At 44.2% G+C, this 13,308-nt stretch overlaps 6 protein-coding genes across 6 annotated transcripts; 4 read left to right on the top strand and 2 right to left on the bottom strand.

Moving 5' to 3' along the window:
- The first annotated feature begins 247 nt into the window (after positions 1–247).
- Positions 248–2,461, top strand: LOC108009909 (RNA-binding protein 28). Its single transcript, XM_017074634.4, has 3 exons — positions 248–1,406; positions 1,464–1,719; positions 1,779–2,461. Exons 1-3 carry the CDS (start codon positions 289–291, stop codon positions 2,376–2,378), a joined length of 1,974 nt encoding a protein of 657 aa, XP_016930123.2. The 5' UTR covers positions 248–288; the 3' UTR covers positions 2,379–2,461.
- A 94-nt stretch (positions 2,462–2,555) lies between these two features.
- Positions 2,556–3,156, top strand: LOC108009914 (uncharacterized). Its single transcript, XM_017074638.4, has 2 exons — positions 2,556–2,683; positions 2,742–3,156. The coding sequence occupies exons 1-2, from the start codon at positions 2,625–2,627 to the stop codon at positions 3,127–3,129; spliced, it is 447 nt and encodes a 148-aa protein (XP_016930127.2). The 5' UTR covers positions 2,556–2,624; the 3' UTR covers positions 3,130–3,156.
- Positions 3,149–4,233, bottom strand: ND-19 (NADH dehydrogenase [ubiquinone] 1 alpha subcomplex subunit 8). The gene is made up of 5 exons (XM_017074637.4): positions 4,125–4,233; positions 3,909–4,072; positions 3,556–3,731; positions 3,402–3,492; positions 3,149–3,345 (listed from the first exon to the last, which is right to left on the bottom strand). The coding sequence occupies exons 2-5, from the start codon at positions 4,035–4,037 to the stop codon at positions 3,214–3,216; spliced, it is 528 nt and encodes a 175-aa protein (XP_016930126.1). The 5' UTR covers positions 4,038–4,072; positions 4,125–4,233; the 3' UTR covers positions 3,149–3,213.
- On the top strand, positions 4,166–5,059 carry LOC108009910 (uncharacterized). The gene has a single exon (XM_017074635.4). The coding sequence runs from the start codon at positions 4,269–4,271 to the stop codon at positions 5,025–5,027; it is 759 nt and encodes a 252-aa protein (XP_016930124.2). The 5' UTR covers positions 4,166–4,268; the 3' UTR covers positions 5,028–5,059.
- Positions 5,060–5,151: 92 nt separating this feature from the next.
- Cpr60D (Cuticular protein 60D) lies at positions 5,152–5,660 on the top strand. Its single transcript, XM_017074639.4, has 2 exons — positions 5,152–5,286; positions 5,350–5,660. Exons 1-2 carry the CDS (start codon positions 5,275–5,277, stop codon positions 5,617–5,619), a joined length of 282 nt encoding a protein of 93 aa, XP_016930128.1. The 5' UTR covers positions 5,152–5,274; the 3' UTR covers positions 5,620–5,660.
- A 541-nt stretch (positions 5,661–6,201) lies between these two features.
- On the bottom strand, positions 6,202–7,279 carry LOC108009911 (isochorismatase domain-containing protein 1). Its single transcript, XM_017074636.4, has 3 exons — positions 7,089–7,279; positions 6,807–7,016; positions 6,202–6,572 (listed from the first exon to the last, which is right to left on the bottom strand). The coding sequence occupies exons 1-3, from the start codon at positions 7,209–7,211 to the stop codon at positions 6,279–6,281; spliced, it is 627 nt and encodes a 208-aa protein (XP_016930125.2). The 5' UTR covers positions 7,212–7,279; the 3' UTR covers positions 6,202–6,278.
- Positions 7,280–13,308: the final 6,029 nt, after the last annotated feature.

The following is a 13,308-nucleotide window of genomic DNA, read 5'->3' as shown; positions in this document are numbered from 1 at the left end:
TGATGTACTTAAAACGTACACTGTTAAAAAAATGTACACTTCGGAATGCCGTTTATTGCAATTTGATTGGAGTGCCGTAAAATTTTAATGTACTTATTATAATTATTTTTTATAATAAGCTTGCACATCGTTAAAGGAGCTGGAAGAATGGAATTATTATATTATTTTTCTACAACTTTCTATTTTATCGTGCTGGTCAAGCTAATCACGCGCAACTATCGAATGGCAAGTCGTGCCTGTTCATACCATCCCTAATTAAATATCAAAACAAATTCCACGTGCGCGAGCATGGAATTAAAGAAAATGAAGCCTTTAAAGGATGATGAAGCCGAATCCCCGCCAGAAACCGGCGCCCGGAAGCGCCGGAACCCGTTCAACACCCAGCGGCTTAAGGAGGAAAAGGAACGCCGCCAGAAAAAGCGGGCTCGGCTCATCGTGCGCAACATTAGCTACAAGTCCACGGAGGACTCGATGCGGGAGCACTTTGGGCAGTGGGGCACCCTGGAGGACGTGCACATCTTAAAGCGAGGCGACGGCAAGCTGGTGGGCTGCGCCTTCGTGCAATACGAGACCATTAACCAGGCCACCAAGGCGATCTTGCACTCCAACGGCAAGGAGCTGCTCGGTCGAAAGATCTTTGTGGACTGGGCTCTGGGCAAGGATGAGTACTCGGCCAAGCACCCCAAGGAGGAGCCGGACGAAAAGAAGCCAAAAGTGGAGGTGAAGGAGGAAGATGGCAACGGCGAAGTCAAGGAGGAAAGCGACGAAGAAGCTGGAGAGGATGAGGTCGATTCCGGTGAGGATTCTGATGCGGAATCCCATGAAGATGAAAAGGAAGAGGGAGAATCTGAATCTGGGGACGAGGACGACGACGACGATGAAGACCAAAAGGAAGACAAAGACGAACTGAAATCGAAACTAAATATCGAAAATGTCAAAAAGGAAAAGACAATTTCCAACGACGTCCAGCAGGGCTGCACTGTTTTCATCAAGAATGTGCCCTTCGACGCCGAGGATGCGGATTTACGAAAGGTGTGCCGCAAGTTTGGCTTGGTCAACTATGCCATCATCAATCGCCAGGCGGTTTCTGGACACTCGAAGGGAACAGCTTTTGTTAAGTTTAAGGCCAAGGAGTCTGCCGATCTGTGCTTGCAAGCTGGCACGGAGTTCAAACTAATGGACGAAGTCCTGGATCCCCATCCAGCCCTGAGTCGAGAGGAGATGAAGTCGAAGCAGACGCAGGACAACAAAAAAGATGACGCCAAGGACTCGCGGAACCTGTATTTGGCCAGGGAAGGTCTTATCATGGCTGGAGCGAAGGCATCCGATGGCGTTTCAGCTTCAGACATGGCCAAGCGCCACGAACTGGAGCAGGTAAAGACGCAGGTGCTCAAGAATTTGAACCGGTAAGATTGTGAGTAATTTTTGGAGACTGGTTTGTAATTGAATTATTTACGTCCTAGGTTTGTTTCCCGCAATCGCCTGTCCATCCACAATCTGCCCCTGAACTATGACAACGAAAAACTGAAACAAATGGCTCTGACCTACACTGGCTTCCGACCCCACGAATGCCGGGTGATGAGGGAACACAAGGTTACCCCCGATCATCCCGACGGCAAGTCTAAGGGTTTTGGTTTCCTATCCTTCGACACGCATCAGAGAGCCCTGACAGCCCTGCGGAAATTGAACAACAATCCGAACATCTTTGGAACACAGAGTGTAAGAAGTTTCTTAGCAATTAATCCGAGACAAGTACAACAATTTTAACTCCTTTTTAGCGCCCCATTGTCGCCTTCAGTATAGAGGATCGGGCTGTGCATAAAATCAAAGAGAAGCGCACAGAGCGTTCCAAGCTAAACAATCCCACCTATAAGGACAAGCAGCAGCAGCGCAAGGAGCGACGGCAGCAGAAACGCAATGGCCAGAAGGCCAAACCCCTGGCTCCGCAGACAGACAACAAAGCGAAGCTGCAGAAACACATCCAGAAACTGGAGGCATCGCGAGCAGCCAAAGCCGAGGGCAAGGCCACGGAAAAGAAGCAACTTAGCGATGTGCAGGGAGACTACGTTGGCACGGCGGCCAAACCAGGCACTTCGCTGAAGATGCGCTCCAAAAAGAAGATTGTCGAGCAGGCCAAGGAACATTTGAAGAAGGTGAAGACCGAGAAGCGCAAGCAGAAGAACAAGAAGATACGGGAGTCCCATCTGGCAGAGCGCAAGGCAAACAACCGACCCAAGCAGGGACGCAAGAAAGAAAAGGATGAACTGCGACCCCTAATTGACAAGTACAAGAACATGATTAGTGGAAATCAAGGAGGCGGCGGGGTCACGGGAGGTAAAATTAAGAAACCTAAGCGGACCAAGTGGTACACGGAGTAAAGTTCCCTTGTCTAGGCTAAGAAATGTCATTTTAGCAATAAAACTGTAAATGAGAAAACCAATCCAGGTATCTGTCACGTAAACTGGGACTTTTCTTGGGATTACTGACGGAACATCTGCTTAAGCTATGTTTCTACCTGCCAATTCGGGCATATATAGTCGGCGCCCTGGACCAAGCTCTCCAGTATTGCCTAGCAGTGCCTGTGAAGCGCATCGTTCGCCCTAAACTATATATATATCTCCAAGATGGCTCCCCGAGAGAAAGTTGAATTCGTCCTAGTTCGCCTGGCCTATGTGCCGTACATGTAAGTAATGAATACATTTTAAAACTGTTCAGAAACTTATTAGCAATCCTCCGCGCAGTCATCCTCTTTACCCGCGCATCAGCTACCAGATCAGAAAGCATCCTCCCACCGGATCGATCATCCAAGTGCGCGATTGGTTCGAGCACGTGATGATGAGGGAGCGCTCCAAGCTGCCCCCCGATGCCAACATACGATACGCAGAGTGGCGCATCATCACCGGCGACGTGGAGCTGTTCCAGGTGCAGGGCTGTCGCTTCGACAAGATCATGCTGGTACTGGGCGAGGAGAACATCTCGTGGGTGTTCTACCAGAACATGCCGCTGCACCGCCGCATCGAGGGCTGCGCATGCTTCCCCGTGAGTTACTGCGGATGCTGCCTGAACAACCAGTACCTGGACATTATGGCCAAGATCAAGCAGACTGTGTCGAGGAAGAAGATACGATGAAATAAATACATTTGATTACTAATGGAACCAAGAGTTTTATGTTAAGATGAACGCTTTCAAATTTCACTAGGCACTAGCAGCCGTCTATTCCAGCCAGTGGAAGCGGGAGCCGTACTTGGCTGGCGGCTTGGGGTAGTCCTCGGGCAGACCGGGGGTGGCATCGGGATAGGAGATCTTCTCCTCCTTCTTAGGAGCTTCGCGAGCTGACTTGATGACCTGGAAACAAAAGGGTTAGGAGAGGTTGCTCTAGACAATGCTTGTTGCAAACTCACCTTGGCCCGCGAGAAGTATCCGTAGGAGGGACGATCCCAGTCAAAGTTATCCTTGATGCACTTGTCGAACACTCCCTGCGTCTTGCGGCATCTGGAAGAGAGGGGTAACTGGCGTTATAATCTATGAAATCTTTGAGCTTAAGGAGTCGCTTACTGTGAGAAGGCCATGGTTCCGCTGCTCTTGTCCAGGCAGGTGGCGTACTGCATGAACTCCTCATGGCAGGTCTTCTTCACCTTGCGGAAGAAGTCCAGGGCGCAGCTGGTTACCGCCTTGCCCTCCGCCAGACAGGCCCTGGGATCATCCAGTTCCTGCCGGCAGAGCATAAACTCCTGAAAATACACGGCAAACAAAAACGTAAACAAACCGAGGCACTGCGTTTTGAGGTTAGGTTATATAACTGAAGAGACCGGATTTTGGCGTCTCAACGGAGACCAACTCCTTTTGAAGCTGTTTTTCAACTGGGCGTGACTACCAGGAGCGTTCCCCCGGAATCTGGTGGTACTTACATTATTGGCCTGCTCACATTGCTTGCCCAAATGGAAGGAGCCCGCCCGCAGAGCCGCCGACGAAAGATTTAACTCCTGGACATCGAGCTCCGACTCCTCGGGCAGTGTTGTGTTGTTGGTGATGACCATTATAAAGTTGCTGTCCCGTGCGATCTACCAAGGACCTGCAAGGGGCTTTGTAATAAAGGATAAACTGCAATTGAAATTAAAATTTACGTTTGCTTTGCCCACAACAACAGCTGATTTGTAACCAGGGATGCTGACTTTTTGCTGTCAGTGGGGCTATCGATAGATATACCGTTCCACGAAGTCATCGATAGCAAGCTCTCAATTTGAATTTTAAAAAACCAAGCTTCAAAAATGATTTCCCTAATTGTATATAGTTTTATATTTTATATTGTCGCAGCTGAGCGTAATTTAAAGGTTGTAAAGTACGAGAACTCCGTGGACACCATTGTGAAGGACCTTATCGACAACTGGCAGTCGCCACTTGTTTACCTAAAAGATCGCGGCTACCTGCCGAAGGAGCTGCAAATCGCTCCCGAACTGGATTTTCAGCAGCTGCAAGCGAATTCTGGCCCACAACTGTCAATAAACGAATTACTTCAACTCAACAAGGAATCCAAAAGGGAGGTAGAGGATAAAAACAAAGTAAATGCAGATGGAAAATTAGATGAACGGTCTGCCCGGTCCCTTCACGATCCCAAAGATCTCGAACTGAAGAGGATGTTCCAGACACTTTTCTCCACCAACGACCAAGCGGCCTCTGAGGAGATTCAATCGAAACTGGGTGTGTCCTGGGACATGAATGCTCTGAAATCCTCTGCCCGTTTGGGGGCCAAGAAATACCTGGAGAAGTTCAACAGCAAGCGGAATCAGGGGATATCCCTTTTGGCAAATGAAGCTCCAGATGCCCCCATTTCCGGCGAAGCATCTATAATACCAACCCATATCTTGGATAAGAAAAGCAACGAAGCTGTGGAGAAGTCTGGCTACAATAGACCAAACTACCTGAACGGGGTGGCTAAGATTCTGGGCAATCCAGAAATAAGGTACAAGGATTGGGACTCAAAGCCTGCCCAGGAAATAAGACCAAAAGCCATGAGCAAGGAGAATTGAATGGTTGATTAAATGTTCTTGTAGTTCCGAAATGGGTTAACCAAAGCACAATTAATTAGTTGGGGGAGGCTGGCCGGCTAATGCCAGAAGCAGACGCTATAGAGCCGTCGCAAATTTGATATTCATGGCTGTCTGGTTAATCTCTGTCATTAGCAGTTGCGATTGAAACCCGTTTAGTGGGCGAGGCAACTTTGACGTAGTATAAAAGGCCGCTGGCCATTGTCTCACTTCAAGTAGCTGCTCTAAAATGCTGAAATACGTAAGTTCAGTTGGAATGAAATCGGACCTATGGATATATTAGTTGACCCATCTTTATCCACAGACTCTTATCTTTGCCCTGCTGGTGGTTTTGGCCAGCTGCAGTGAGGAGGACTTCCAGGCACAGCTCCTAAAGTCGGAGAACCGCCAAAACCTGGACGGAGCTGGGCAGTTCCAGTACGAAGCCTCTGTTAGCAATGGCATCCAGATCAAAGCTCAAGGCAATGTCAACGGCATTCAGGGCGAATACTTTCTTCCCGGCGAAGATGGCAAGCAGATCCGGGTGACATACATCGCAGATTCAACCGGCTTTCATCCGAAGGTCGAGGAGTGATCGCGTGAACTTGACTATATAATATATATATTTAAAAAATGGCTGTTTGTTTGGTTGTTTGACCCATGAATTCATATTCGTATATGGGGTATTTGAGACCTTCAGTTGTTTAAAGGTTTATCATCAGCACCGACTTCTTTTCTATAATCAATGCTCATATGTAGGGTAGCACCCTCAACTCCGTTAATCTCCAGGCATTGCATTCTCATCCACCTGTCAGTCCAATAAGCCCTTGGAGGGGTCATATTCCAGCCAGTGCGTCACCGATTTCCTCCTGCCACTCCGTGTTTTACAAATAAAAGGTTACGAGGCAACACTCAGCTTTATAATCAATGGAGGGTGGCGACTGTACATAAAATACGCATTGTCATCCGCATAATAAGGACCCCGGCGGAAATGGGCCAGTGGGCAGGGGAGCTCGCCGGAAGGGAGGCCATTCGAGGCTATTGTTAAATGGCAAATTCAAATATGGACTCGCCCATTGTGCGGGGCCATTGGAATATGTTACGGAAATGACAACTTAAATGGGTGCTGCTCCCATTTGGCCCATTTCCCGCTTTCCCGCTCATCCTTGAAAAACACTTTTCTGCATGATGGTTATATAAATGCAATTGGCATCATCACAAACAGACAAATAAATGGGTTGGTATCCCTTTCCCTCACAGCTTGGCACTGCCCACTGGCAATCCGTTCCCATTGCGCGTCAGTTCCATGTCCACCGAGGGCTGGTTCACAAGTTTCCTGACCACATCGAACTTGGGGTTGTTCTTGTCCCGAACCAAGTCGAAGATAACGCTCTCGCTGGTGGTGATCACACAGCCCGCTTGGCGCAGGCGATCCAGGGCCAAGTCCCGATCCTGGTTCAGTCTGGAGGAGCAGCAGTCCGCCACTATGTACACGTTGATGTTCTGCTCCAGGAGATCGATGGCGGTTTGCTCCACGCAAATGTGGGACTGAAAAGAAGAGACATTTTATTATTGAACTATTAAGAAGTACGGTTACTGTTTTAGTAAAAACTAATTTGAAAAGAACTGGATTTTAAATGATTTAAAGCTGTTATAACTGAAATTCCAAATTCCATAAAATTTTTTTTACTATAGAAATAGGAGTTTTGACTAGGAACTTGGAACATGCAAAATTTGTCTACATATTTTAAAAATAACCTTGCTTTATGGATCGTAACCCACCTCCAGCCCATATAACACCACATCCTCGGGCTTGTCACTGAAGATATCCTTGATCACAGCCTTGACTTCCGGCGTTACCATGCTGAACAGGGTTTTTCCGGAGACCAGCTTTGCATGGCTCACATCCAGTTGAGCCACGGTTTTGCCCAGTTTTTCAGGATAGTGCTCGGTGACAATGAGGGGAACATCGAGAGCCTTGCCCGCCTTGGTCTGAAATCGGATTAGGGTTACTATCAGGGGTTACAGATAAGGGATCAATGTCAAAATCGAAGTTCAACGTACAAGTTTGTCGACGTTCTTGATCATGTTGTCGAAAAGCGGCATAGCCGGTCGGAATTTTTCCTGAATATCGCACAGCAGGAAGAGCGTTTTCTTGGGATTCAGATGACAGCGTCGCAGGGCCATTTTGTTGGATAATGATTGAATATTTTGGTTTTTAAAACACGCAATTTTAACCTGCTAATTAACGATTGTAACAGCTGTTTGCTACCAGGGCTGCCAAAGAAGCGAAACGGTTATCCGATCGATTACGCGCTATCGGTAGAGGTTCTATCGATAACGCCTTAACCGGTTCACTTGTTGCTTGTAACGGTTATTTAAAAATAGAAATTAATAATATATAAGATTTTGCTTGCTCCGACTCAAAGTTTCCTCTTTTCTTGGTCAATTGAAATCCTTGGAACAACATGTTTCAGGAGAAAGCCAACTTCAACTACGGTGATTTAGACCCTAGGGCACCGAGGGAAAGCAAAATCATATAACCGCCTGAGTTAATTAAAAAGCTCACATAATCCTCATTTAATTTAACTTTGCCCGAGGCGACATCATCAAGTAAATAATTACTAAAATGCCTCATCCCCAGCCCACCACCTAGGCCAACGGCAATTAAGTTGAAGCTGCCACACAGCCAGCAGATTTATATTCATAAGCCAAGGCAACCTGGAATCTGCAGGCATTTATAATTGAATTCCTCGCCAACGCCCCCAACATTGCTATATAGTAATGAAGCCACCGGTCCAGTCAATTTCAATAACGCAATCAAATGCGTGCAGTTTCAAAAACCGCAAATGTGAAGCGTAGCGGAGGCGGTGGGTTCAATACCAATGCCATTGACTGACCGGAATGAGTGTCCGGCGGGCAATCTCTTGGACATTCCCGGCACGTAGCCTCAATGGACCCGATACTTCTCCGGGAAAAGGAAGCCCACGATAATGGGCATGGCGAGTCGCATGCATATTTCAGTAATTTGCGCTGCCTTTTGTGTGCCACGCCCCCCTCTGCTCACCGATTTTACTGGTCTACATATTTCATGAGACCCCAAAGTTTGCGGATGCAGCAATTTGGGGGCCCAAGCAGAGAAACCTTAGTGGAACCACTCAAAAAGTAATCGAAATGTCTGAGACAAACACATGCGTACGCACCTGAATGGCACCTGTATTTGCTATTTGCGTGGGTCTCCGTATTCATGACGCCCCTCTGCCCATTCTACTGGAGTTCCCCCTCCGCAAGAGTCTCCTAGAAGAAGTCATCTTGATTTTCAATTTCGACGCCATTTGCGCTTCACCGGAATCAAGAGTCATTTGCATTTTTCTTCAGCTACACTTTCACTTGAAAAGTACTTGCTGGGGAAATTGTACTATATTTCAGGGGCTTAGCTGTTAGGTAAGGCAGTTGGAAACCCAAGTGATTGAAAGCACTATTCGTTACGATCTATGAAAAAACTTATGATATTTAAGAATAATATAGATTATTGAATCCACATTAACTTTGCATTTAAAAATGTGACTTAAAGAAATATGTTATGCTATTTATGATACTAGAGAACATAGGATTACATTTGCTAAAGAAAGAGAATACTTCTCTATCCATTTTTAAAATATAATGTGTAAAAGGCTACTTCATTAACCACTTTTGAAAGAACAAAAATGAGATATAGAAACACTTAACTTAAATCTTATCCGTTCAAAACCTAATGAAATATATTTATAGCATAGATAGAGAACACTTCCCTAAACATTTTTTGAAATAACATGTATGTGATAAAAAGCACTTGATTCACATATTCCTTCGTATCTAAAAATCCATTTCACCTTCTTCATAAGTGTATTTGATGCTAGTCAAAAAGTGCTAATGCTAATAATAAGTCGACACAATTGACAAAAACTTTTTTCATCTACAAAGGAAAGAAACAAGCTCCCCCCAGCAAATTTGTTGGCATCTCAAACCCAGCAGCAATTTATTGAATGTGAAAATTTAAAATTGTTCATTTAAGAAACAATTTGTGAGCATAAAGTAAAAGTAAAGTCAAAATGTTTTCGTTTTGTTATTCCAGCACACAGCACAGGCAGCCATAAGTTGGAATATATGGCAATAAAAATCGAAGATGTTCGGGGAGCAGCGACAACAAGTGCCCAGAGAGTTTGTTCGTCTGTCTGACTGTATTTTTATGTGATTTCTGAGGCCATCTTCCATCTTCATCTTTCCTCTGGGGGGGGGGGGGGGGGAGAGTCCTGGGGAAAGTGCTCTCATGCGAGATCGAACTCCCCGTTCGAAGGGGAAAATGTTATGCCATTTATTTAGAGTATTCAAGTCTTTTGAGCTCCCATTCCCATTCCCATTCCCCCCACATGCAGTGCCATTTGCAATTGTGCAATTTACCCAATGAAATGTAAATGCGAATCAATTGTAGTTTTATTTGCCGTAATTCCTGATTCGACAAACTCGACTTTGTGTAAACGCATTTAATTTCGAATATTCAATTTCGATTTCCATTTGCATATTGCTGTGCTGTGCTATGCTGTGCAGTGTGGTTCAAATATTGGAGTTTAAGGCTCTTAGTTAGTCAGTTAGAAGGAGCAACTAAAAGAGTTGAGGTCTCGGGGCAGCGAAAAAACATCGGAAAGCACTTTGCACGGTGGGGGAAACTTTTGGTGGCCCCCCAAAAAACATGGGTACCAACCATACATATATGGCAGGTACGTGAGGATGGGGATGAGGCGTTCCCCAATCCAATTTGATTTCGCCACCCCCTTTGCCCACCCAGGTGTGCCCTCTGTTTACACCTCTTGAGGTCGCCTGCCTCGCTTGCATATCAACGATTTTCAAATTGGCGACGAAATGATATGCCAAACTACACGGCGCTGGAGGAAAATATTTTCCCTCCTCCGGAAAATTCTCGCATATGAAAAGGAGGTGGCGAGGACATGCAGCGACATCGACATTATCGGGGGCACAGGTTGGAGGCTCCAAGTCCTCATACGTGGGTCTGTAGGTTTGTTGGCTCGCAGGTTGTAGCTGTAGCTGTAGCTAATGCTTGTCACGTCGCCTTCAACATTTGACAAGGCAAATTCGCCGAAAATTCCGCCCCTGACTTCGGAAGGACTCTTTGTTTTTTTTTTGTTGACGACGCAACGGAGAAAATGATTTTCACAGGTGAATTGGAAAGCGCGTAATGTCGTAATGTTTGACTTGCCGGCAGGCACGTTGCCAACACATGTCCTCCAGCCCTTACAGGATGTGCACTGGGAGAAAGAGGGGACTTGGGTTTATGGTTGGACAAGATATCCTATTTTTTAGGGAAAGCTGGAGTAAGCAGGGATTTAGGATTAGAGGTGGTCATGATATTTTAATTATTTAAGGAATGTAATTTATTGGATTTTTATGAAGACCTTCAGAAAACAGAAACATGTAAAACTGTAATAACAACATAACCAAGTTAACTAACATATCACTATAAATTAAAAAATTTAGTAATTAAATGTTCACATATTTTGTACTAAAAATTTATTTTTTCTCAATGTAAGTCCTATTTTTACAATAAAAAAATATATATATTTTACAATTAAAGCTCAAAACTATATTTTAAAAATTTTGAAAAGCTTACAATTGAAATGTAAAACTATGTTTTAAAGATTTCGTTAGTTTTAAAGGTATGCATATGCAAGTATACCAATTTTAAAACAATAACGATACCCTACCCGTAAAACTGTATATGTATGATTCTAATTAAAAACGAAGTAATTATAATAATAACAAAGTTCTTACGTATTTAAATAAAATCATACATATATCGTTTATAAAAGCATATTTTTTAATTCTTAAATTTTGCAATGCTTTATAATAAATTGACTGTAATATTTTATACAAAAAAAGTTAGAAAATCAATAAAAATTAGTTATGAATGTTAATATTGGCAATATTTGTTTTTATGAAAAGCAATAAAAGACTCTCCTCTATGGTGGATAATCTATTCAGGGCTTCGATTTTGAGTGTATGCTCACGTGTCGCATCGAATTCGGCGGACCATGGGGCGTATGCGTATTCCACTTTTGCAAATTGGATGAAAATCTTTGGCTTTTCAGCAACGCAATTCTACCGCCCCACTCCGCTGGCCCTGTGCGATGCATCAGGCTGGAAATTGACATGTCTAACAGAGGGTTGCATTTCTCAAAAGGGATTCCAAAGGCCCCCCTCATTCATCATGGCACGCCTGGCCATGCCCTGTCACATTTGTGTTGTAGGTTTATTCGGGCCCAGCAAACACAGCAGCAACAATTTCCAAGAAAAAGGATTTACGCCATAGATCCAACAGCTACATCTACATCCACACCCACACACACACACAAGACACAGGACAAGTTCTTGGCAGCTTACTCCGTGTTTTTTTTTATTTTTCCTGGGATTATTTCTGTAAACTTTTCTGCTCGCCCCCAAACAAATTCAAACAAATTGAAGAGCTCGGCTCACCTTGGTGGCCATTAAACGAGCTGAGCTGAGCTGAACATGTGTTACCTGGACCGACCGAAGAGTGCGAAATGTGCTCCATGTAGCCCGAAAACCCGTAACTCTCTGCCCCGACGTTTCTATGCCCCCCCCCCCCCCCCCAGAACTTTAAAGAAGATTGCAGGAATCCCTTTCGCATTTGCTGGTGCCACTGGCACAGCTACTTTTACATCTACTGCTGTCATTGGGGTTCATTGAACCGAGCGTCAAGCGGGTCGCATTTCCGGATTCCCATTCCTCTGGAGGAGAAGTCTCAGTCTCCGTCTCCGTCTGAGACTGCAAATAAACCCGACTGAGTGGCCTGCTCGGAGACTCCATAGCCAACTCCAACTCCAAGTCCACCTGGCTTTTGATAAATGTGCACATAATTATGGCTGCCAGTTTGAATGGGGCACCTTTAAAGCCTTATAACGTGGCCTGCTTAAAGGCCATATCCACATCGGCTCTTAATTAATGTTGCATAATTAACAGTGGCACGAGAAAAAGGTGGCCCCACAAAGTTAAAGCACGGCCAAGAAAAACAAAACCGAAAAACAAAAACTTTTCTAAGCATCTGCAAAACATAAAGCATACAAATTCTCACATCCTTGCTGAAATACACGAGAAAAATTGCGGCCTGGCTCAAAGGAAAGGAAGGTCCCAAAGGGCAAGCGGTGCCAAAGGCAAAAACAATGCCCCAAAGGGGCGTGGCCAAGGGGGAATAAACCCCCCTTACTGCCGGCAGCCTTTTGGCCACCTTCGACTTGGGGTAGCGCCTTCAAATTGGCGCCAAGTTTTAATTATTCCATCATATTTATAAACTTTTGTACTTGCCACGCAGACTCATTATGTGCGTCATCCACCCGCACTCACACTAAGAGTCACACTCACACAACAACAAGGCACCCACACACACACGCGTACTTCAATGGCAGCATTAGCTACACTGGAAAAAAAAGTTAATTGAAATATAGGTCTTCTTCATTTTGCTTTATGCATATTATATAAATCACTTATAACCTTAATAAACATAGTTGAACAACAAATATTACCCTGATATATGATTTTATATCCTTTTGTGGTACACTTTAGTATTTACCAGATATTGCTAAATAATCATAGCTAAATTAGTTTGAACAAAATAAAATTATTAATTAAATATTATAAAATATTTTTTAATCGAGAAAATGTTCTACATTTTGGAATGAAATTGCAGAACTTACAGCATGGATCTTTAATGGTTTTTTAGGTGGATTCCTATTTATATGATCAATATTTACCATATGTTCCTAAAGCATTAAATATATTAAATTGATAAGAATAAGTGAGGAATTTAATATTAATGTTAGAAAAAAATTTTAGGACAATCTATAATTTATGATTAAAAAATTTCAAATTAATATAGATCGAAAAAATTGACAGAAATCTCTAATAATTTAAAATAATTCTTAATATTTGATTTATTACTTCTTAATATTTTTATTAATCTGAATTTCTCTCAGTGCCCTCGGAAAGTGCCTTGTTGTTGCCGCTGTTTCCCTCTTGTTTTTGTGTCGTATCACAATAATGGCAAGGCGACAACGGCAGGACAATGACGACGTCTGTTCCATCCTTGGCTCCATCCTGGCGCCCTCCAGAGAAGAAAGGAGTAGGGTGGAGGAGCATGACCAGGAGCAGGAGGAGCAGGGATAGGGCGGTGGCACAAGGCGTTACTCCATAAAAATGAACAACAGCTTTTTAT

This window comes from Drosophila suzukii, chromosome 2R (genome assembly GCF_043229965.1).
Source record: "Drosophila suzukii chromosome 2R, CBGP_Dsuzu_IsoJpt1.0, whole genome shotgun sequence".
NCBI classification, from domain to species: Eukaryota; Metazoa; Arthropoda; class Insecta; order Diptera; family Drosophilidae; genus Drosophila; species Drosophila suzukii.
This window is presented reverse-complemented; position numbering and strand designations above follow the sequence as displayed.